Genomic DNA, 26,293 nt, shown 5'->3' on the forward strand with positions numbered 1-26,293 from the left:
TTGGTCCCTAAGACGCATGAAAAACTATAGCCTCTCCAGATCAGCCTCACTTTCAATAAGGACCCTCCTGTGGTCTAGGGCGCCGGCACGGTAGCTCAGCGTGTTCGGTCAGAGGGCTGCTTGCCCTCTGTAATAAAAAAAAAAACTGAGTAAAGAAATCAACGATCAACTTGAACGGATGTTTGTGACGTCCGCCTAGACCAAACGCAACGAACTATATCGAACAAAACGAAAAAAAGGGGTACCGTCTGTGATACATAATCAAAACGTCTACAGTCCCAGGATCGAATCCCGCCGCTGCTTAAATTTTGATTAAAAAATAGCACTGACGGCCGAAGACTTCCGGCATAAGCAGTCACCCTCATTCTGCCAACGTCCTTATCAAAGAGGGCGGAGGAGCGGACAGAGGTTCAGGGCACTCTCTTGTCCTTTAGGCAGAAGAATCAGCAATGATCAAGGGCATGAGGATGCAGAAGGCGATGGAAACCACTGCATTAAAGACACGTAACGTGTAACCACAGGACATGTGGACTGTAATTGAAGAAGTGGAATGAGGATCTCTCCATTGCAAAAGATTCCGGAATACTCCCCTATTTGAATCTCCAGATGGAGACAGCCAAGGGGGAGGTTACCATGAGAAAAAGATTGAATAATCAACTGAAGGATAACGTTCTACGATTCGGGGCGTGTAATGTCAGAAGCCTGAACGTGGTACGGAAACTAGAAAATCTGAAAAGGGAAATGCAAAAGCTCATTCTAGATAAAGTAGAGGTCAGTGAAAAGTGGAAAGAAACAAGGATTTCTGGTCAGATGAGTATATGGTAATACAACAGCATCAGAAAATGGTACAACAGGAGTAGGATTCGTTATGAATGGGAAGGTAGGGCAGAGATTGTGTTTCTGTGAACAGTTCAGTGACAGGGTTGTTCTTATCAGAATCAACAGCAAACCAACACCGACAACGATACTTCAGGTATACATGCCGACGTCGCAAGCTGAAGATGAAGACATAGAGAAACTGTATGTGGATATTGAAAGCGTAATATAGTATGTAAAGGAGAATGAAAATCTAATAGTTATGGGGGACTGTAATTCAGTTGTACGGGAAGGAGTAGAGGAAGAGGTTATAGGAGAATATGGGCTTGGGACAAGGAATGAGAGAGGAGAAAGACAAATTGAGTTCCGTAAAAAGTCTCAGCCAGTTATAAAGAATACACTCTTGAAGAATCACAAGAGGAGGAGATATACTTGCAAAAGGCCGGGAGATACGGGAAGAATTCAGTTAGATTACATCATGGTCAGACAGAAACTCCCAAATCAGATACTGGATTATAAGGCGTACCCAGGAGCAGATATAGACTCAGATCACAATATAGTAGTGATGAAGAGTAGGCTGAAGTTCAAGACATTAGTCAGGAAGAATCAATACGCAAACAAGTGGGATACGGAAGTACTAACGAATCACGAGATACGCTTGAAGTTCTCTAAGATTATAGATACAGCAATAAGGAATAGCTTAGTAGGCAGTACAGTTGAAGAGGAATGGACATCTCTAAATAGGCCATCACAGAAGTTGGAAAGGAAAACATAAGTACAAAGAAGGTAGCTGCGAAGAAACCATGGGTAACAGAAGAAATACTTCAGTTGATTGATGAAAGGAGGAAGTACAAACATGTTCCGGGAAAATCAGGAATACAGAAATACAAGTCGCTGAGGAATGAAATAAATAAGAAGTGCAGGGAAGCTAAGACGAAATGGCTGCAGGAAAAATGTGAAGACATCGAAAAAGAAATGATTGTCGGAAGGACAGACTCAGCTTGCAGGGACATTAAAAGCAAGGGTGGTAACATTAAGAGTGCAATGGAAAATCCACTGTTAAATGCAGAGGAGAGAGCGGATATGTGGAAAGAATACATTGAAAGCCTCTAGGAGGGGGAAGATTTGTCTGGTGTGATAAAAGAAGAAACAGGAGTCGATTTAGAAGAGATATGGGGTCCAGTATTCGAATTTGAATTTAAAAGCACTTTGGAGGACTTAATGTTAAATAAGGCAGCAGGGATAGATAACATTCCATCAGAATTTCAAAAATCATCGGGAGAAGTGGCAACAAAAAGGCTATTCATGTCGGCTTGTAGAATGAATGAGTCTGGCGACATAACATCTGACTTTCGGAAAAGCATCATCCACACAATTCCGAAGCCGGCAAGAGCTGACAAGTGCGAGAATTATCGCACAATGAGCCTAACAGCTCATTCATGCAAGTTGATTACAAGAATAATATACAGAAGAATGGAAAAGAAAATTGAGGATGCGCTACATGACCATCAGTTTGGCTTCAGGAAAGGTAGAGCCACGGGAGAGGCAATTCTGACGTTGCGGTTGATAATGGAAGCAAGGCTAAAGAAAAATCAAGACACTTTCATAGGATTTGTCGACCTGGAAAAAGCGTTCGACAATGTAAAATAGTGTAAGATGTTCGAAACTCTGAGAAACGTAGGGATGTGCTATAGGGAGAGACGGATCATGTACAATACGTATAACAGCCAAGAGGGAACAATAAAAGTGGACGACCAAGAACGAAGTGCTCGTATTGAAAAGGGTGTAAGACAGGGATGTAGCCTTTCTCCCCTACTCTTCAATCTGTACATCGAGGAAGGAATTACGGAAATAAAAGAAACGTTTAGGAGTGGAATTAAAATTCAAGGTGAAAGGATATCAATGATACGATTCTGTGATGACATTGCTATCCTGAGTGAAAGTGACGAAGAATTACATGATCTGCTGAGCGAATAAATAGTCTAATGAGTACGCAGTATGGATTGAGAGTAAATCGAAGAAAGACGAAGGTAATGAGAAGTAGTAGAAATGAGAACAGCGAGAAACTTAACTTCAGGATTGATGGTCACGAAGTAGATGAAGTTAAGGAATTCTGCTACCTAGGCAGTAAAATAACCAATGACGGACGGAGCAAGGATGATATCAAAAGCAGACTAGATATGGCAAAAAAAGGCATTCCTGGCCAAGAGAAGTGTACTAATATCAAATATCCGCCTTAATTTGAGGAAGAAATTTCTGAGAATGTACGTCTGGGTTACAGCATTGTATGGTAGTGTAACATGGACTATGGCAAAAAGGAACACAAGATAATCGAAGCGTTTGATATGAGTTGCTACAGACGAATGTTGAAAATTAGACGGACTGATAAGGTAAGGAATGAGTAAGATAAGAGAATCGAAGCATTTGAGATGTGGTGCTATGGACGAATGTTGAAAATTAGGTGGGCTGGTAAGGTAAGGAATGAGGAAGTTCTACGCAGAATCGGAGACGAAAGGAATATGTGGAAAACACTGATAAGGAGAATGGACAGGATGATAGGACATCTGCTAAGACATGAGGGAATGACTTCCTCGGTACTAGAGAGAGCTGTAGAGGGTAAAAACTGAAAAACTGTAGAGGAAGGCAGCGACTGGAATACATCCAGCAAATAACTGAGGACGTAGGTAGCAAGGGCTACTCTGAAGAATGTGGCAGAAACCCAAAGAAGCCAGCGCGACCAGAGTTGTCAACAGGGCACTGTGCAAGCTGCTGGTGGATCCATAATGACGTGGGCTGCGCTTACATGGAACAGACTGCATCCGGTTATTACTGACTGGAAACGGTTATTTTCTGCTGCAAGGAGACCGTTTGCAGCCAGCCACGGAGTTCGTGTTCCCAAACAAGGAAAGAATTTTTATGGATGATAATGCGCCGTGTTACCAAGCCGCAGTTTTCCGCGACTGGTTTGAAGAACACTCTGGACAATTCGAGTCACTGATTTTGTACCCAGCTGCCCGGCATCGAATATTTATGGGAGATAATCGAGACGTCAGTTGGTGCACAAAAGCCTGCATCGGCAACACTTCCGAAATTATGGAATGCGATAGAGGTAGCATGCCTCAATATTTCTGCAGGGGACTTCTAGCAACTTGCTCAGTCCCTGCCACATCGAACTGCTGAACTACGCCGGGAAAAAGGAGGTCCGACACGATATTAGGAGGTGTCACGTGACTTTCGTCAACTCAGTGTACATGCAGCGAACTTCAAAATTACACCTACAACTTCGAGGGGTTGCAGAAGGTGTCTTGAGGAACAAAATGAGGTTAGAAATCCGTATTCGGAAACGTCATCTGGCGACGCTACAGAGCGTCGAAATTATAGGCGTCGGCACCTGCATATACAGGGCCGTCCATTGATAGTGACCAAATCTAATTATGTATACAGGGTGGTCCATTCATAGTGACCGGGCCAAATATCTCACAAAATTAGCATCAAACGAAAAAACTACAAAGAACGAAACTCGTCTAGAGGGAAGGGGGAAACCAGATGGCGCTATGGTTGGCCCGCTAGATGGCGCTGCCATACGTCAAACGGATATCAACTGCGTTTTTTAAGATAGGAACCCCCATTTTTTATTACATATTCGTGTAGTACATAAAGAAATATGAATGTTTTAGTTGGACCACTTTTCTCGCTTTGTGATAGATGGCGCTGTAATAGTCACAAACGTATAAGTACGAGGTATCACGTAACATTCCGCCAGTGCTGACGGTATTTGCTTCGTGATACATTACCCATGTTAAAATGGACCGTTTACCAATTGCGGAAAAGGTCGATATCGTATTGATGTATGGCTATTGTGGTCAAAATGCCCAACGGACGTGTGCTATGCATGCTGCTAGGTATCTTGGACTACATCATCCAACGTTACGTTATTTAAGGAAATAGGAAGTGTTCAGCCACGTGTGAAACATCAACCACGACCTGCAACAAATGATGATGCCCAAGTAGGTGTTTTAGCTGCTGTTGCGGCTAATCCGCACATCCGTAACAGACAAGTTGCGCGAGAATCGGGAATCTCAAAAACGACGGTGTTGCGAATGCTACATCAACATCGATTGCACCCGTACCATATTTCTATGGACCAGGAATTGCATGGCGACGACATTGAATGTCGTGTACTGTTCTGCAACTGGGCACTAGACAAATTACGGGACGATGACAGCTTTTTTGCACGCGTTCTATTTGGCGACAAATTGGTATTCACCAACAGCGGTAATGTAAACCGGCATAATATGCACTATTGGGCAACGGAAAATCCACGATGGCTGCGACAAGTGGAACATCGGCGACCTTGGCGGGTTAATGTATGCGACGGTGTTATGGGAGGAAGGATAATTGGCCCCATTGTTGTTGTTGTTGTTGTGGTCTTCAGTCCTGAGACTGGTTTGATGCAGCTCTCCATGCTACTCTATCCTGTGCAAGCTTCTGCATCTCCCAGTACCTACTGCAACCTACATCCTTCTGAATCTGCTTAGTGTATTCATCTCTTGGTCTCCCTCTACGATTTTTACCCTCCACGCTGCCCTCCAATGCTAAAATTGTGATCCCTTGATGCCTCAAAACATGTCCTACCAACCGATCCCTTCTTCTACTCAAGTTGTGCCACAAACTTCTCTTCTCCCCAATCCTATTCAATACCTCCTCATTAGTTACGTGATCTACCCACCTTATCTTCAGCATTCTTCTGTAGCACCACATTTCGAAAGCTTCTATTCTCTCCTTGTCCAAACTAGTTATCGTCTATGTTTCACTTCCATACATGGCTACACTCTATACAAATACTTTCAGAAACGACTTCCTGACACTTAAATCTATACTCGACGTTAACAAATTTCTCTTCTTCAGAAACGATTTCCTTGCCATTGCCAGTCTACATTTTATATCCTCTCTACTTCGACCACCATCAGTTATTTTGCTCCCCAAATAGCAAAACTCCTTTACTACTTTAAGTGTCTCATTTCCTAATCTAATTCCCTCAGCATCACCCGATTTAATTTGACTACATTCCATTATCCTCGTTTTGCTTTTGTTGATGTTCATCTTATATCCTCCTTTCAAGACACTGTCCATTCCGTTCAACTAATCTTCCAAGTCCTTTGCTGTCTCTGACAGAATTACAATGTCATCGGCGAACCTCAAAGTTTTTACTTCTTCTCCATGAATTTTAATACCTACTCCGAATTTTTCTTTTGTTTCCTTTACTGCTTGCTCAATATACAGATTGAATAACATCGGGGAGAGACCCCATTGTATCGATGGTAATATAAATGGTGCAATCTATGCTGATTTCCTACGTAATGTTCTACCGATGTTACTACAAGGTGTTTCACTGCATGACAGAATGGCGATGTACTTCCAACATGATGGATGTCCGGCACACAGCTCGCGTGCGGTTGAAGCGGTATCGAATATCATATTTCATGACAGGTGGATTGGTCGTCTAAGCACCATACCATGATCCGCACGTTCACCAGATCTGACGTCCCCGTATTTCTTTCTGGGGGAATGTTGAAGGATATTTGCTATCGTGATCCCCCGACAACGCCTGACAAAATGCGTCAGCGCATTGTCAATGCATGTGTGAACATTACGGAAGGCGAACTACTCGCTGTTGAGAGGAATTTCGTTACACGTATTGCCAAATGCATTGAGGTTGACGGACATCATTTTGAGCATTTATTGCATTAATGTGGTATTTACAGGTAATCACGCTGTATCAGCATGCGTTCTCAGAAATGATAAGTTCGCAAAGATACATGTATCACATTGGAACAACCGAAATAAAATGTTCAAACGTACCTACGTTTTGTATTTTAATTTAAAAAACCTACCTGTTAGCGACTGTTCGTCTAAAATTGTGAGCCATATGTTTGTGACCATTACAGCGCCATCTATCACAGAGCGAAAGAGGTGGTCCAACTAAAACATTCATATTTGTTTACGTACTACACGAATATGTAATAAAAAATGGGTGTTCCTATTTTAAAAAAACGCAGTTGATATCCGTTTGACCTATGGCAGCGCCATCTAGCGGGCCAACCATACCGCCATCTGGTTTCCCCCTTCAAGCTAGACAAGTTTCGTTCTTTGTAGTTTTTTTGTTTGATGCTTATTTCGTGAGATTTTTGACCCGGTCACTATCAATGGACCACCCTGTATATCCTCCTATATCCAGAATGACTCGCTAATGGCGTTACAGCTTTTCAAGGACGATGAACAAGGATATAAGTATCGATCTGCGGTAAAGGCCGGGCTTCGGAAATAACTGACTAGAAGGTTATAAGCGAAAGTCGTTTCGATACCTCTGGCATGTACTGGTACTGTTGTTAAGATTAAAAGGTAGGCAACTTTCGAAGGTGATAGTATGGCCCAAAACAAGAAAAAAGTCTAGTATACATGGGTCTTATAATGCATACCTTACGAGCTCTGAGCACTTGTTCAACAGAGGAAGCGTGAGTTTCTCAGTAGCGAAGATGAACAAGTGCGCAGAGCCGCTGAGGTATTCTTTTCAGGGCCCAAGTTTACTGCACATTTTTCCTTGTCTTGGTCCATACTATCACCTCTGAAAGTTGAATACCCTACATTCTTAGCAACTACAGTACCGGCAGATGTGTTCCACTGCCACAGATATCATAACGACTTTCCCTTGTAAGTTTCGACTCGTTCGTTTTAAGAGCAAAGATCCTTACCTCAAATTAGTAAATTTATGCTTCTCCATCATCGCTGAAAGTTTGCAGCATCAACACGGAATCACCCTCTACATACGAGTAGATGCATTTACAGGCGTCGGCGGCTGTAACTTTGACGCTCTGTACCTTTGGTTCTGGACACGGGTTCCTATCCTCATTTTGTTCCTCAAGACATCTTCTGCATCCCCCTGAAATTTGTCGGTGTAATTTTGAAACACCCTGTACAAACAGAACTGACGTTAACTGTCACGAATAACACATTGAGCAAGTCGGACATAATGCAAAAAGTCTGAGGCGATCATATAAGGAGGTTGTCAACTCGAATCTAGATCTAGAAATGATCCAACATATATTGTCAAATTTAACTAGTTTTACATGCATTTAACCGGCGAAAACTGTAATTTGAACCTATTTGGTTAACGTACTGTTTGAGTTCCGTATACACAGCTTATTTCGTAACTCTGCCTTTCATTAAGGACGTCATTACCGTGTCTGGTCACATGAGTTTTATCTCTATTTCTTCTAGGATGTTCAATAATCTACCTTGTCATGCCTTGTAACAAATGATGATGTTTTCAGTGATATCATTACTAGAATGCTTGCACTCTCTTAAATGAGCATCAAATGCTGAGGGACTGGATTCACGAACATTAACATTCTAACATACCCACCACTTTCCGTTCCGTGACAGTAGTGTCCAGACGAGGCAGTGTGACCGTTTCTCATTTGAAGGCTGGAAGAAGTCCAAAGTGCCGCCTGTGTACTGTGAGATGTGACAGATGTTGGATGCTATCAGGATCACATACACATAGTAATATTTATATTCTAAATATTCATGGCGCTCTTTGTTTTCTGCACACACAGCAACTTTGACATAATCGAGATTGTATAACTGACACATACATACTTTGATGTGGACATAAATAATGTTTAAGTACAAACAACTTACTGGTGACGGCAGCCGCAGCTCAGACATTGTGAATAACGACACCAACACTCAATGCTCAATAACCATTCAAATGATCACAAAAATCACAAGAATTAAAAAGTCAAGAATGATGAGGTGCTTTATTCGCAACTGCCAGTTTCACATTAGTGTAGACATATCTTCACGTTTATCTGTCACGGATACAAATCACCGAGTGAAATTTTTGAAATGGTAGAAGTGCAGAACCAAAGTACTTGCATTAAAAAAAAATTGACAAGTACTCACAACAGTTATATCTGCATAATGAGGATAATGGAATGTAGTCGAGTTAACTCGGATGATGCTGAGGGAATTAGATTAGGGAATGAGACACTTAAAGTAGTAAAGGAGTTTTGCTATTTGGGGAGCAAAATAACTGATGATGGTCGAAGTAGAGAGGATATAAAATGTATGCTGGCAATGTCAAGGAAAGCGTTTCTGAAGAAGAGAAATTTGTTAACATCGAGTATAGATTTAAGTGTCAGGAAGTCGTTTCTGAAAGTATTTGTATGGAGTGTAGCCATGAGTGGAAGTGAAACATGGACGATAAATAGTTCGGAAAAGAACACAATAGTTTTTGAAATGTGGTGCTACAGAACAACGCTGAAGTATAGACGGTAGATCACATAACTAATGAGGAGGTATTGAATAGAATTGGGGGAGAAGAGGAGTTTGTGGCGCAACTTGACTAGAAGAAGGGATCGGTTGGTAGGACATGTCCTGAGGCATCAAGGGATCACCAATTTAGTATTGGAGGGCACCGTGGAGCGTAAAAATCGTAGAGGGAGACCAAGAGATGAATACACTAAGCAGATTCAGAAGGATGTAGGTTGCAGTAGGTACTGGGAGATGAAGAAGCTTGCACAGGATAGAGTAGTATGGAGAGCTGCATCAAACCAGTCTCAGAACTGAAGACAACAACAACAACAACAACAACAACAACGTACATGGACAATTATGGAGTCCCAGCTTTCAGGGAGTTAAGAATTAAATCACATTGGTACACTGCCATATCAAAATTGAGTACATCCAAAAGATCCTTGTCAGAATGTACAAAGCATAACTGCTGAATGAGTCAGGCCTAGGCCTCCACTGACGTGAAACCGATAGTTGCGAATGAAGCATCCTCATACAGCCTTGTGGGTTTTGGAGAAACCTCGTCAATCTTGACTTTGTAATTGCTGTAATTTCTGTGATAGTTTGAATGGTTATTGACTGTTAAGTGTTGTTACTGTTATCACAAATTTAAGTAACCTAATAATTCTACACTGCTGTATACAAACGCTATTGTGTTATAGATACCAATATGTATACATCTGCTTGTTTGTTCTTTGTGTCAGAGGGCACTGTCTGTGGGTTCTGTGCCCACATACTGTGCTGGCAGTTAAATATTTCACATGCATCTCATGGCTCACAGGAAGATACCTTTTAACAAATACTAACAGACTGCAGAGCAGCAAGAATACAAAATTTTCAGATATTAATAATTATGGCCACATTTTACAATCAAATTCCTTTGCAAAAGGAATAACTGAGTGCATATACAACGGTAAGGTTCTGGGCCTGTCACAGTTGGTATTCTAGAACATGTCATCCACCATTTCACAGACCATCTATCAAAACACCTGAGTGATAAGATTTCACCTAGAAATATATTTTCTGAGCCGTTTGACGCATTTGAGTGAAAATAACAACGTTCTTTTCTACAAACTTGAAGTTTAAGGCTTTTGAGGTATAATGATGAGAGTTTCACTATATATTCAACTGACTGGATGCACAGGGCAATATTAGATGGCACATATAGTTATCATGATGAATCTTCTTCTTAATGGGGACAATTAGTATTGGTGCTCCACAGGGGTCACTTCTGGGTCCATCCCCATTCTTGCTATTTAGAAATGACATTCCATGTTACAGTGATACAGAGAAATATATACTGCTCATAACAAACCTAGTTCATTCGATTACGTACAAGGCAACCTATAGCATCAGTAGTAAAAACACATCAGGCTCAAAAGAAAATATGTAAAACTAAGCATTCAAAATTCTTCATCAGAACTTGAATTGAAAATCATACATTACAGATCATCTCAAATGCTTGAGTTCAGCAACATTTGCTGTACAAGGAATTGCTGATTTCGGTAATGAAAGTATTACAAAATTAGTTCACTTTTCATACTTCCATTGACTGATGTCGTAAGGAAAATGGGGCAATTCCACACATAGACACAATGTATTCACTGCACAGAAATATGCTGTAAATGTAATATCCGATGTCCATCCTCGAATTTGATCTAGGCGACTGTTTAAAGATCTAGGATTACTAACAACAGCCCCACATTCCATATACTCTTCTATCACATTTGTTTTTAACAATCCTTCAGCAGTAGTATTCATAAATATGACACAAGAAACCACATTATCTTCCACTTTAATCTTACAGCCAGAAAGTACCAAACCATGCAACCATAAAATATTTGACTTCAATCCTTAAGAATTAATGGTGTGGCAGATAAGTTTGAAAAAAAACTGACACTATTATACGAACTGTTCTGTTCCAAGGATAAATTTTTCAGTGATAGTATGTACATTGTTGGGTTACTTTTATCGAATTTTGTTGTAAATTAAGATTAAAACAAAAAATCTGTTATTTAAATGATCAGCATGTAGTCATGTTCCCACAGAGAAAATATATCTTATTTGTGAGCATACTGACACATTATGCACCATCATGAGTTGTCACAAACATGATCGTCCAAGAAAACTAAAATTAAAAATTAAAAGTAAAACTGAGGCCCCAGAATAATGATAAGACGAAATTGAAGCCTCTTCCGTTCCAGTGCCTTCTGGATTCTAGGCAATTCTGCATTAAGTATAATCTACTAATTGAGGACGGGCATCCAGGTGAAACGACCAAACAGCCAAAGCCTCCATTCCCTGGATCCAGTTGGCTCACTGGTAGAAGTACTGGGCCACCTCAGTCAGGGAAGTAGATAGCATCCAAATTGTTACTTCGTCTACAAACTGTCTTCTGTTCTTAAGTGCTACTTTCTGTGATATTGCACAATCAGTGCCACACAGGGGGTCGTCATCGTCGTTGATCTGAAGTTGGCAGTACGAGTGCAGTGGCTGTCCACCAGTGGTCGATACTGCATCGAGCATCGTCCAACATCAAGTGGCGCGAGGCCCTAGCGCTACCAGGGTGCTGCAGCGGAAACTGCAGTTTTTTTTCTTTCTTTTTTTTTAAAAAAGTCATCAGTCTTCTGATTTGATGCAGCCCGCCATGAATTGCTCTCCTGTGCCAACCTCTTAATCTCAGAGTAGCACTATCCTTTTTTATTTGCTGGATGTGTTTCAGTCTGTTTTCCAGTACAAGCTCCCTCTACAGTTATTCCATGGTATCTTAACAGATGTCCTAGCCTCGCCTCCCGTCTTCTTGTCAGTGTTTTCCATATATTACGAGGGTGAGTCTAATGAAAACCTTAAATATTTTTTAAAAATATTATTGATTATGCACAAGTGATACAAAGCTGTATCACTTTTCAACATAATCTCCCCCACGCTCAATGCAAGTCCTCCAGAGCCTACAAAGTGCATAAATTTCTTTAGAAAAAAATTCTTTTGGTAGTCTGCGCAACCACTCATGCACCGCGTGGCGTACCTCTTCATCAGAACGGAACTTCTTTCCTCCCATTGCGTCTTTGCGTGGTTCAGACATATGGAAATTATTTGGTGATGAGGAATGGCGCCGTTCCTTGCTCGCTCTCTTCGTTTCCGGTTGTTGGAAGTGAACCCAGGTTTCGTCACCAGTAACGATTCTTGCAACGAAGCCATCACCTTCTCGTTCAAAGCGCCGAAGAAGTTCTCCACAAGCATCAACACGTCGTTCTCTCATTTCAGGAGTCAGCTGCCGTGGCAGCCATCTTGTAGACACTTTATGAAATAGGAGCACATCATGCACAATATGGTGTGCTGACAAGACTAATGTGTAAACATGCTGCAATGTCACTCGGCCGTTTTCCTTCACTATGGCTTCAACTGCTGCAATGTTCTGTCGAGTCACAACTCGTTGTGCCTGACCTGGACGAGGAGAATCCTCCACTGAAGTCACACCGTTTGCGAACTTCCTACTCCATTTGTAGACTTGCTGCTGTGACAGACATGCATCACTGTACTGAACCTCCATTCGTCGATGAATTTCAATAGGTTTCACACCTCCACTATGCAAATACCGAATAACAGAACGCTGTTCTTCCCTGGTGCAAGTCGCAAGTGGGGCGGCCATCTTTATACTGATACTGCGACGGTATGAGTGCATCTGCACTATGCTGCCACCTAGAGACCATTCTGCACGCTGTTTGTAGCACGCTTACCAACTTACAGGATAACGGCGCGAAATTTCGATTTGTTATTACAAATTTAAGGTTTTCATTTGACTCACCATCGTACTTTCTCTCCGATTCTGTGGACAACCTCCTCATTCCTTATCTCATCAGTCCACCAAATTTTCAACAGTCATCTGTAGCACCACATCTCAAATGCTTCGTTTCTCTTCTTTTCTGGTTTTCCCACAGTCCGCATCTCACTGCCATACAATGGTGTGCTCCAAATGTACATTCTCAGAAACTTCTTCCCCAGATTAAGACCGATGTTCGATGCTGGTAGACTTCTCTTGACCATTATTTTTGTCTAGCTTCGATTTACTCTCAGTCCGTATTATGCAATCATTAGACTGTTCATTCCATTCAACAGATTGTAATGATTCTTTATTTACGTGACCATTACGGCACCCCAACACCAGTTCTCGATACCAATAATATCGTACTGCTTATCTGCGAAGTAACAGACATATTTTTGTGACAATATTCACATTTGGTTTTATTAATGTATAGGTACTCCGATGTATCGATATATTACAATGGTATGGTTCTTTTGTGTATTCATTTCTGTGAGATTGTCATAATCTTTGACTTACTTGTAACCGTTTTGGCGCGAATGCGCACAGAGAAGTCTTTGTTTCACTTTGCAGAAGTTAAGTTGTTATTTCGCTTTGTAAACGGTCAAGTCTTGGGTTTGGTTAAAGTGGAAATTAAATATATGGAGACTGATACAAAAACTTTCTTGATGATGTGACAATTAAGAAGAAGTATATGTGAATTTACAAGAAGTTTAATAAAAATGTGGATCGTGAACACCAAGTCAAAAACTATTTCTACCATACCATTGTTCTGATCTGGGATTGTTAGATCATTAAGAATTTCCTGAAAAACGCATTTGTTAGGTCTTCAAATATTGCTAAAATACAGATCTGGACCTTCTAGCAGTCAAAGTGGAATCACCCTAGAATCAACAAGATGAGCCATATCAACTTCGACGAGATTTACGTGGGAATCCATTCAAGATAAGTGCCAGAATTAATGAGTTTTTTACAGCGACTTCACCATTTCCGTTCTGACGATACCATCCACAGTCAATAACTTTGTTGTTGCCCGATAAAGCCAACATATGCTGCGTGAGCAACATTATTAATCTGAGTGCTAACCTACTTTGCAAGTGGTGATATCGTTAGAAGATCCAGTAATTCTTGAGCAGTTTCTCTGAGGGCAGCAATGACATCAGTGTGCCTTATCATTGATATCATTTCACCGCGAATTTTAATTCGAGTTTTTAAATTTTTCATTTTGCAGTTAATCGCCAGATACTCCCCATTTAATCTTCAGGTCCCATCCAGTGTACTCTACAGCGATTCCAGTGGAGATACTTTGCACTTCAGTGACGTACATTGCTATTCACTGCTTACCTCTCCACAGATACGTCAACTCGCGGCTAGGACTGTCAGCTTCGTGGAACGTAATCTCTAGTCAGGCGCAAAAGAACTCTTGTACAGAGATTTACAATTGTGCATGTAAAGGACATCACTAGGGAAACAATTTTACATTGCAACACAAAAAAATGGTTCAAATGGCTCTGAGCACTATGGGACTCAACATCTGAGGTCATCAGTCCCCTAGAACTTAGAACTACTTAAACCTAACTAACCTAAGGACATCACACACATCCACGCCCGAGGCAGGATTCGAACCTGCGATTGTAGCGGTCGCGCAGTTCCTGACTTAAGCGGCTAGAACCGCTCGGCCACACCGGCCGACCATTGCAACACATGTAGATCTTCAGCGTACAAGTTGAGTATTAACAGTTTATGTATTTTATACTGATGTTTGTTATTCATTCCATGCTTGATTTGCGGTTCAATTCCCATGCTGTTTCCAGAACAGAAATGTATTTTGTACCTGTGTCTACTACATGGACACACATCATTTGGTGCCGATTCTAAGTGAAAATGTGTGAAAGCCAAATAGGGGCGTTAGACATCTGGACTTACATGGTAGAATTCAACCGGGTGTTGAAGAGCACATTGTAGCTGGAGGGGACGCTGAAACTGAAGGCGAAAGGCGCCTTGATGGCTGGCTCGTCGTAGCAGGGGAAAGCGCGCCGGGCGTATGTCGGCTGGAACTGCGTTGTCCCGAGCCACCTGGCGACAGAAGCACACACCACAAATTAGTTGTTGAACTTCTGCCCCATCTACCCCACACTCACTGGTTCGGCGGTGCAGAGGAAAGCGTGCCAGTACGTCGGGCGGAAACGAATCCTGCAGAGTCACCTGGTGGCAAAAAACACACAAGAAATTAGTTGTTGTACTTCTGCCACATCTATCCCCTACTCACTGGCTCATCATAGAAGGGGAAGAGGCGCCAGGTGTATGTCGGCGGGAACTGTATTGTGCTGAGCCACCTGTGGGCAGAAGTGTACACATATAGTTAGCTGTGTGTCCTCGGAGTCTTTCGTAACAGCATACATGCATAAAGCATTCTCGGTTTTTTCGATGGTCATCGAAAGCTCGAGCATTTTATTCGAACTGACGCAGCTGGAAAACCGAGAACGTTTTATTCATATAGTTAGCTGTTGTACTCCTGCCCTGCCTCAACCTCACTCTGTTTACATTGCACAGCTTCTCTGCTTCTGTCTCTCATTAATTCGTACACTGTATTTTATACATGCCATCAACAAGGAGAGACTTTAGGAATGACTGCCTAGTCAAAGTACAGATTTATTTAATTTATTTATTAGTGCATTTACTTCACCTGGCATACAGACCCTCTCTTACATCTAACGAGACATCCTTATTGAATTACAAATATTATAAGTATAGTTCAGGAGCAGTAAATAATAATACTAATTATTACTATAATTATAGTTATAATGGTACATAACAAATGACCTATGATACAAATTGGAAATTTTGGAAATTTGTGGTAAGTTCCTATGGGACCAAACTGCTGTGATCATCTGTCCCCTAGGGTTACATACTACTTAATCTAACTTAAGCTAACTTACGCGGAGGACCACACACACACATATGTACGCACACAAACACACACACACACATGCCCGAGGGAGGACTCGAACCTCCAATGGGGGGAGCCAGACGAGGCGGCTACCCTGCAGAGCGAGCCAAATAGCATCCAGTTTAACAGTGAGGAGGAGAGAACAAGACATGCAAAAGAAATGGACGATTAGCACCATCATTATGGTAGACGTCACTGTCCCAGTAATATCAGCGTTAAATTGGAAAGCACCGGATCCAACCCCACATGTAGAATTGCTGGCACAAACGCTTCAACACACGTACTTCACTGTGTAACCCGGCACCTTTATTCAACAACCACTTATTGGACCAAAACGCCTTTTAGCAACAGAAGGAGACCCAACGGACTCGCATAAATACTGGCCTATCACATGCTTATGCAAAATGTATTATGAGATCACATCAGATTCAAACAAAATTATATATACTGAAATTTGATGCAAATCACTTTGGGACATATGACCAGAGAGTCTTAGCGAAGAAATCTCGAGTTGGTAAAGGTCATCTGGACACATATTCTGTTTTACTAGAGCAAGCAGTGGATGACAAAGTGTAATGTGTATACAGTCTTCATTACTTACAAAAACCATTTGATTCCCTTCCATCTACATGGCGTACTGAAGTTCTGCAGATATACAGGGTGGTCAGAAACTGCCAATAGAAATTTAAGGGTGTTGCAGGGTAGGTTGTGCTGAGAAATAACTGTTAAGAAAAATCTCGATACGTTACGCCATTTCCAATTGAAACTGGACAATCAGGCCGCTGCGCGAATTCAAATGCCCTCCAGAGAAGGCGTCCCAAAGGTGTTCTTCGTTTTGTTTCCTGGAGCCGAACAAGAGTGCATTACAGGAATTGGACTTGAGACGGTAGTAAGAACCGAACCCAAGCCAAAGGCTGAGTGGCCTTGAACTCTATCTTCCATGTCACGAGAGGAACTGACATTAATTGCATTTGGCGGGCCGCTTGAATTTTTGTGTGCAACAGTCTTATTGGCTAACTTCAATGATAAAATGCTCCGAATCGGCAAAAGTATCGAATTTCTTTCTTATTTCTCAGCGCAACCTATCCTGCAACACCCTTACAAGCTCAACAAACGGAAACATGGTCCGTAGCAAGTTGTAATGCGATCTTTATTTAATCGAGCGATTAGCTAATTACCATGTTGTTACACATAGAGCAAAATACAGACTACGATCTTAAAAAATGTCACTGCAGTCAGGATCCTTTCTTAAAATGAAGGATTATGGCTACTTTTTACTTGTAATTAACAGTGATGTGAAAATGACATGAAATACAAATGTTACAAACGTGTTTTGCAAAGACGCTTACTCCAAACTGGAGCCGGCCGGAGCGGCCGAACGGTTCTAGGCGCTACAGTCTGGAACAGCGAGACCGCTACGGTCGCAGGTTCGAATCCTGCCTCGGGCATGGATGTGTGTGATGTCCTTAGGTTAGTTAGGTTTAAATAGTTCTAAGTTCTAGGGGACTGATGACCTCAGCAATTAAGTCCCATAGTGCTCAGAACCATTTGAACTCCAAACTGGCTAATCGCACGATTAAACGGACATCGCATTACAACCTACCACGAACCATGTTCACGTTTCTTAAGCATCTGGAGGCTGTAGATTCCCACAAATACAAAAGTTTAACCCTTACAAGCTTTACTCACAGTTTCTGACCACCCTCTACACGGTAAACAATTCCTTCATCAACGCAGTGTTGTCCACACACATCTAGACCCCAAATGCAACAAAATGTACCAATACAGCAAACAAGGATCAAGAGAGAGAGGGAGGGAGATTTCAGAAGGGCAGCTTAAGACCCTTATACACTGAATTGAAAAACTCATTAGATAAACACATCAAAACAGCCCTATGACAGTTTATAAAGTTAGAGAATGTGCTAGTGAAGGTTTTCTTAAAACAGTGGCACTTACAAATGGAACTACTGGTTTTAGAAAATGTGGAATTAACCTATTTCATGTTAACATTTTCGATGAGTCGGATTTTCCTATGTCTTTAGTTTCAGACCACTCTCTAAATTCTGATGGTGCGCCTAACCCAGCAGAACCACTGGAATCAGAGAGATGTGTGTGTCCTCCAAACACGTAGAAAGATGATATGCAAAATGTTGAAGCATATGTCTCACTGAAGGAGTTTCGTGATTTCCCAAAAGATCCTCTTATAAAAACAAATGGACACTCAAAACAGAGAAACATCATATTGTCTTAAACACCTGAGAAGGCGACTGCAGAAAAAAATTTGAGGAAAAGGGTGAAGTTAGAAGAAAATGAGAAAAGAAATGAGAAGAAAGCAACACGAAGATAACTCAGTAACGTGAAAGGAAAAGGGCTTCAAGCGGAGGTGATGGACAAGGCGATAAATATGTCTCATCTGATCAATCAGAGTGCAGTTCATCAAAAGATTTTTTTTTTTAATTTGAACTGGGATGTTGTGTGATTGGCGATTATATTTTGTTATAATTTCCAATTGATGTGTTTTCATACTTTAAGTCCTGATCCGTGGTAGTGATGAATATGTGGTCTCGTACCTTCCAAAAAACTAAAATAAAAAGAGGTTTTGCATTCCCTTAAGCAGAAGACTCTGTTGTGTATCACGTATGGACACTGCAATGATTGTGCGTTGTCTATGGCTGCAAAACACTATGTCAGTTTTGGTAGACTTGATTTTCACAGAGCAAAACGTATTTTCGATTAATGCTTGTATTTATATTTAACACTGTATCAATGTTTCCTTTGTGATCTAATCTATTCAAGCATTAATAAAGCAAAAATCGTAACTGTTTAACTGTGTATTATACAGAGTACATAGTAAAACATTTGCAGCATATTTCAAAAATTACAGTTTCATTTATTAATTAGCTGCCAAATCATTTTTGTTTCACTCCAAAATGTTGGCAAATAAATTGTTCTTTCTAAAAAATATTTTATTCTGTAAGAAGTGATTTCTACAAAATAATCAAAAATGTAATTTGTGTTTCACCGTGTACCACTCTTTCCTGCTACAAAATCTCAGGTTCATCTTCGGAGGCAATGGTTATGAGATAAAGATGACTGACAAACCAACGGCGAGAAAGGATGAAAGCAATAGCGAAGAACAGAAACAAAACACCGCTCTATTACACGGGGTAATGGAGCGAGAGTGCAAAATTCTCCTCTGAGCAGGTATTAGAGCTATTTTCCGAGGCAGTAATGAAATAAAAACACGTCCTCTGCTCAAAGAAATATGCAGCCGACAAGTTACATGCTGCTGGAGTTTACGAAATCAGCCGCGAGCGTGGACTACTGTATACAGGCGAGATGGGGCGACTGATTAGCACACAGACATCGGAAACATGAAATATATATTCGTCAAAGTGACACACGAAGTCAGCAGTGGCGGAACACGAGGGTGACAGCTGCAGGCAGATAACATTTCACGAATTGCGCGTACCAGAAAAACAGCCACTTACCTTGAGCAGGAAGATTAGAGAGGCGTTAGAAACAGCCAGGGGACCCGCCGACGTGATTACAGAAGACGGGTGCAGACTTGCTGCGTCTGGGTTACCACCGGCAGTAATAGCGCTACAGGAGGGTAGCTCATGTGAAGCAACACACACATAACACACGCACATAACACACGTTGGCGAGCGGAAAACCACAGCGGCCGAAGGTAGAATACACGCCTCAGCCGACGAAACAGGCAGCAAGCAAACAGCGCTACGTCACAGTTGTCGCCCGTTTCTCTTTCGTCTATATCTACCAGTGGAAAGAAGTAAAGCAAATGCCAATCAAAGACGTCTGTTTCTATCCATGGCAAGAAATAAAGCTAACACCAATAATGGTCCCTACACAGGCACCAATTTGTCAGCCGATCGACAGACCAATCAACCAACCGACCGACCAACCGACTAATTTCGTGTCAGCCCACACCCGTCCCGACCGACTTCACACAGCGATTACAGCCCTGTTGTTGTGTTTACGATTTACGAGGTGCTGCCTGATTTTACACAGAAACGAAGACTGCTTTACAGGAGAAAAAGAGAGACAGAAAGGTGTTGGCAAAGAGACTGCTAATGCGAGGGAAGAAATTCACGCACGTTCTGTTACTTAAGCAGCCGCGAGCCGCTGTTTTTCGTAACTGTCTAATAAAGGATTTATCACGCATTTCGGAGCTGCTGAACACAATAAAACCATTATTAATGAATATAGTCATGAGAGAGGCTGTAGACCGCATGGAGGAGCTCTTAGCTAGATGGCGATTTCTAGCGACTGGCAGAAGTTTAAAGGATATCAAATTCACTGCTGTTGTATCCCCACAATTATTAACGAAAATGGTTCCTGAAACCTGCAACGAGATTTGTAGCTGACCGAGGAAATAAAATCACGGTAAAGAAAAGTAAATAAAATAGCAGATAATCACGTAAACGTTATTAATTTATGCATGTGTGCAGCAAGAAAGATGACCTGTGACTTTAAGAAACTCATTTCAGATTCTAGGAAGGAAGACCACACATGGTGCTAGTGCATTGTAATGTAATAAATACAACAACAGATACAAAATAAATGAAGCGTTTAGCAAATGTTAGAACTGAGAAAAAGAATCTCACATTTTGCTCTTCATAGTAGACGGCTTGGATACAGGATGAACCTTTTTAAAATTTAGAACAATAAATCAAGCATATCTTATGAATTAGCGTCCTTTGAATGTCAATATTTCGGTTTTTTCCCATAAATATCGGAAATAAGACTTAGAATCATAAATACAGCAGGTCGACGAACTTGTACGCTCTCTACGTGCCACACGAAACCATTATGGATTCATTAAAAATGAAAAAAGTGCTTCTTTTCTTGTATCTGTATTTTTATACTCCTCAATGTAGGAAAAAGATAGATTGCCGGCGCTAGATGCTAGAGTTGGTGGTCGTGTGTGCGTGAGGCGTGCTTGTTTGTGTGTACGTGTGTGTGTGTGTGTGTGTGTGTGTGTGTGTGTGTGAATGTTGTGTGATTGTCTCTCTTTGCTGACGAGCTCTAAAGCTTGAACACCGCTCACCAGTGTGGGATCCGTAACAGATAGGGCTGATTGAAGAGATAGAGAAGATCCAACGGAGAGCAGCACGCTTCGATACAAGATCATTTAGTAATCGCGAAAGCGTTACGGAGATGATAGATAAACTCCAGTGGAAGACTCTGCAACAGAGACGCTCAGTAGTTCGCTACGGGCTTTTGTTGAAGTTTCGAGAACATATCTTCACCGAGGAGTCAAGCAGTATATTGCTCCCTCCTACGTATATCTCGCTAAGAGACCAATAGGATAAAATCAGAGAGATTAGAGCCCACACAGAGGCATACCGACAGTCTTTCTTTCCACGAACAATACGAGACTGGAACAGATGAGAGAGGTGGCCACCGACACACACCGTCAGGTGGCTTGCGGAGTATCGATGTAGATGTAGATGTAGATGTGAGTGTCTTTTAATAGTGCATGTCTGCAACTTGACGTACCTTCTTTATGGTAAATAGCAACCTGTCTCTTCCTACATTGTTCATATTCCTGCTTGTAGTTTCCATTGTTTGATTCTTATATTCCTCGCACGACGTGTCCGACAAACATCTGGAGTCTTTATAAATTTCTCCAGAAACTTTGTCCTTAAGGTTTCGTCCACCTCGCATCCTGTCATGTCTATGAGAACAGCATCTGTAAGTAGGCTGTTTAGGTTTTTATGTTGGTAACGCAGTTGGATGTGAACAGCGCATAGCGTTGCGCAGTTGGAGGTGAGCCGCCAGCAGTGGTGGATGTGGGGAGAGAGATGGCGGAGTTTTGAGAGCGGATGATCTGGACGTGTGTCCATCAGAGAGAGTAAATTTGTAAGACTGGATGTCATGAACTGATACATAAATATTATGACTTTTGAACATTATTAAGGTAAATACATTGTTTGTTCTCTATTAAAATCTTTCATTTGCTAACTATGCCTATCAGTAGTTAGTGCCTTCTATAGTTTGAATCTTTCATTTAGCTGACAGTATTGGCGCTCGCTGTATTGCAGTAGTTCGAGTAACGAAGATTTTTGTAAGTGATTCATGAAAGGTATAGGTTATTGTTAGTCAGGGCCATTCTTTTGTAGGAATTATTGAAAGTCAGATTGCGTTGCGCTAAAAATATTGTGTGTCAGTTTAGTGATGATCACAATAAGTAACGAGAGAAATGTCTGAGTACGTTCAGTTTTGCTCAGGTGTTTGAAAATCAAATAAGGTAAGGGGTTTACCAGCACAGTAATTCACTAATTTTTCAAAGGGGACGTTTCATATGTCGACCCATAGCCGAGGATACCTCACTGGAATCTTCTGATTTTTCTTGTAGTTTGTGTAATTATTGTAGCTATTGTTTATTGCTAGCGCGTAATTGTAGAGAGAATCTTCTTTGTAGTTGCAGTTTTTCATTGTTGTACAGTAAAACAGTTGTGGCATGCATGTAGATTTGCACCAAGTATTTCGCAGCTGCGCTTGCAATTAACGAGATATTATTTTCATTGCTATGCTAATGTGTTTTCTTGTTTTTGCTCTTCAAATTGTGCTTTTCTTGTTGTGTGAAATACGTGATAATTATGGCGTGTGAAAAACGTAACACTAGGCTCCAAAGTAAACTGAGAAATAATAGTGACGACGAGCGTAGCATGCCAGCACCGCTGTGTAATGAATTAACAGACAGTCAACGTAGTAATTTGGTAATTGTGCATAGGGAAATGAAGCGGGCAGCAAATAATGGTGTAGGCAGTGAAACAATTAGTGAACAGGGAAGCATTATCGATCGATCGGTCAGCAACAGCCCGCCTCAGGATTCCGAACTGACAGGACACAATCTTGCAAATACTGTAGACTCAGGTTTTGCGTCCTCACTATTTTCTCAAATAAGTCAAGACACATTTTCTGCTTTTCGAAATTAAAATATTGCCGCTTCAAATGCACTGCCGAATAGCACTGCGGAACACGTTTCAGACACAAGTGCATTGTTATGATAATTAATGCAACAAATGGGACAAAAGCTTCAAAAGTTACACACAATGGAACAAAATCTTCAAAAGTTAGTCACAATGGAACAAAATCTTCAAAAGTTAGTCACAATGGAACAAAATCTTCAAAAGTTAGACACAACAATGGAACAAAATCAGAGACAAACACAGCAACAGCTTCAAAAGTTAGACTCAATAGAACAAACGCTTGAATAAACACGTGAAGGTTTAACTGCTGAGTTACTTAAAATCTCATCGAAACGTCAAAAAGTCTGTAATGACGTAAAAACATAAATTTGTGAGCATTTTCAACCTATTTTTTCGCGTCATGAAAATGCATTGCAGATCACGAAGCAGCCATAAAAGGACTGCAAACTATTGTTCGCGAAAATCATGACACCTTGCAAGTTAAAATTGACTCAGTTGCATCCATCGATTCGGTTACGCGACTTGCAAAAACTAAGGAAAACTTAAAGGACACAGTAGATGCGATTTCAACACAAATGGACACACTGAAACTTGGTTCAGAAAAACACACTGAGGAAATAAGTTCACTGTCGGAGAAAGTAGCCGAACTTTCAGATCAGTTCACTAACTTATCTACAAAGGCAGATGATGTTCTGAATGACACAATACCTGTAGCCTTCACTGACACTGAAGAGTATGAACAAATTAGAAAATTCAAACAAAATCAAAATCAAATCAATACACAGTACAAAAGAGGAATCCGTGAAGTACAAGATCAGTTGGCACAAGTAATACAAGAATTACATATTTCAGAGGAGACTCGCACTCCAATACGGGAGTTAAAGTAACCTCTGGCGTGCCACAGGGGAGTGTTATGGGACCATTGCTTTTCACAATATATATAAATGACTTAGTAGATAGTGTCGGAAGTTCCATGCGGCTTTTCGCGGATGATGCTGTAATATACAGAGAAGTTGCTGCATTAGAAAATTGTACCGAAATACAGGAAGATCTGCAGCGGATAGGCACTTGGTGCAGGGAGTGGCAACTGACCCTTAACATAGACAAATGTAATGTATTGCGAATACATAGAAAGAAGGATCCTTTATTGTATGATTATATGATAGCGGAACAAACACTGGTAGCAGTTACTTCTGTAAAATATCTGGGAGTATGCGTACGGAACGATTTGAAGTGGAATGATCATATAAAACTAATTGTTGGTAAGGCGGGTACCAGGTTGAGATTCATTGGGAGAGTGCTTAGAAAATGTAGTCCATCAACAAAGGAGGTGGTTTACAAAACACTCGTTCGACCTATACTTGAGTATTGCTCATCAGTGTGGGATCCGTACCAGGTCGGGTTGACGGAGGAGATAGAGAAGATCCAAAGAAGAGCGGGGCGTTTCGTCACTGGGTTATTTGGTAACCGTGATAGCGTTACGGAGATGTTTAATAAACTCAAGTGGCAGACTCTGCAAGAGAGGCGCTCTGCATCGCGGTGTAGCTTGCTCGCCAGGTTTCGAGAGGGTGCGTTTCTGGATGAGGTATCGAATATATTGCTTCCCCCTACTTATACTTCCCGAGGAGATCACGAATGTAAAATTAGAGAGATTAGAGCGCGCACGGAGGCTTTCAGACAGTCGTTCTTCCCGCGAACCATACGGGACTGGAACAGGAAAGGGAGGTAATGACAGTGGCACGTAAAGTGCCCTCCGCCACACACCGTTGGGTGGCTTGCGGAGTATCAATGTAGATGTAGATGTAGAATAGGAACTTAGAAATCCGGAACAGCCACAAAATAATAACACAGGGCATTTCGGAAATTATGAAATAAATTGGCAAGGTGCACCGAATTTTGAGATGGAACCGCCGAAAAGAAGTAACAATGACCGATATGTGAATCGCCGACATGATGATTTTGACAATAAGCTGTTCATTACTACACGTAAATTCAAAGCATTTAAGAATTCTGACATATATATAGTATATACAGGGTGAGTCACCTAACGTTACCGCTAGATATATTTCGTAAACCACATCAAATAGTGACGAATCGATTCCACAGACCGAACGTGAGGAGAGGGGCTAGTGTAATTGGTTAATACAAACCATAAAAAAAATGCACGGAAGTATGTTTTTTAACACAAACCTATGTTTTTTTAAATGGAACCCCGTTAGTTTTGTTAGCACATCTGAACATACAAACAAATACGTAATCAGTGCCGTTTGTTGCATTGTAAAATGTTAATTACATCCGGAGAAATTGTAACCTAAAGTTGGCGCTTGAGTACCACTCCTCCGCTGTTCGATCGTGTGTATCGGAGAGCACCGAATTACGTAGGGATCCAAAGGGAACGGTGATGGACCTTAGGTACAGAAGAGACTGGAACAGCACATTACGTCCACATGCTAACACCTTTTTATTGGTCTTTTTCACTGACGCACATGTACATTACCATGAGGGGTGAGGTACACGTACACACGTGGTTTCCGTTTTCAATTACGGAGTGCAATAGAGTGTGTCCCGACATGTCAGGCCAATAGAGGTTCAATGTGGTGGCCATCATTTGCTGAACACAATTGCAATCTCTGGCGTAATGAATGTCGTACACGCCGCAGTACATCTGGTGTAATGTCGCCGCAGGCTCCCATAATACGTTTCATATCTTCTGGGGTTGTAGGCACATCACGGTACACATTCTCCTTTAACGTACCCCACAGAAAGAAGTCCAGAGGTGTAAGATCAGGAGAACGGGCTGGCCAATTTATGCGTCCTCCACGTCCTATGAAACGCCTGTCGAACATCCTGTCAAGGGTCAGCCTAGTGTTAATTGCGGAATGTGCAGGTGCACCATCATGCTGATACCACATACGTCGACGCGTTTCCAGTGGGACATTTTCGAGCAACGTTGGCAGATCATTCTGTAGAAACGCGATGTATGTTGTAGCTGTTTGGGCCCCTGCAATGAAGTGAGGACCAATGAGGTGGTCGCCAATGATTCCGCACCATACATTTACAGTCCACGGTCGCTGTCGCTCTACCTGTCTGAGCCAGCGAGGATTGTCCACGGACCAGTAATGCATGTTCCGTAGATTCACTGCCCCGTGGTTTGTGAAACCCGCTTCATCGGTAAACAGGTAGAACTGCAACGCATTCTCTGTTAATGCCCATTGACAGAATTGCACTCGATGATTAAAGTCATCACGATGTAATTGCTGATGGAGCGACACATGAAACGGGTGAAAACGGTGACGATGCAGTATGCGCATGACACTACTTTGCCTCAGTCCACCGGCTCTCGCAATGTCCCGTGTACTCACTCATGTGTGGGTTCATGGCAACAGCAGCTAA

At 41.6% G+C, this 26,293-nt stretch overlaps 1 protein-coding gene across 1 annotated transcript in view; it reads right to left on the reverse strand.

Moving 5' to 3' along the window:
- LOC124552378 (aminopeptidase N-like) overlaps positions 1-26,293 on the reverse strand; it is a 151,733-nt gene that overhangs the window by 111,495 nt on the left and 13,945 nt on the right. Inside the window, exon 4 of the mRNA XM_047126642.1 lies at positions 14,918-15,067. Within this exon, the coding sequence (XP_046982598.1) occupies positions 14,918-15,067 (150 nt within the window). The remainder of the gene's footprint in view (positions 1-14,917; positions 15,068-26,293) is intronic.

Source organism: Schistocerca americana, chromosome 10, assembly GCF_021461395.2.
Source record: "Schistocerca americana isolate TAMUIC-IGC-003095 chromosome 10, iqSchAmer2.1, whole genome shotgun sequence".
NCBI lineage: Eukaryota > Metazoa > Arthropoda > Insecta > Orthoptera > Acrididae > Schistocerca > Schistocerca americana.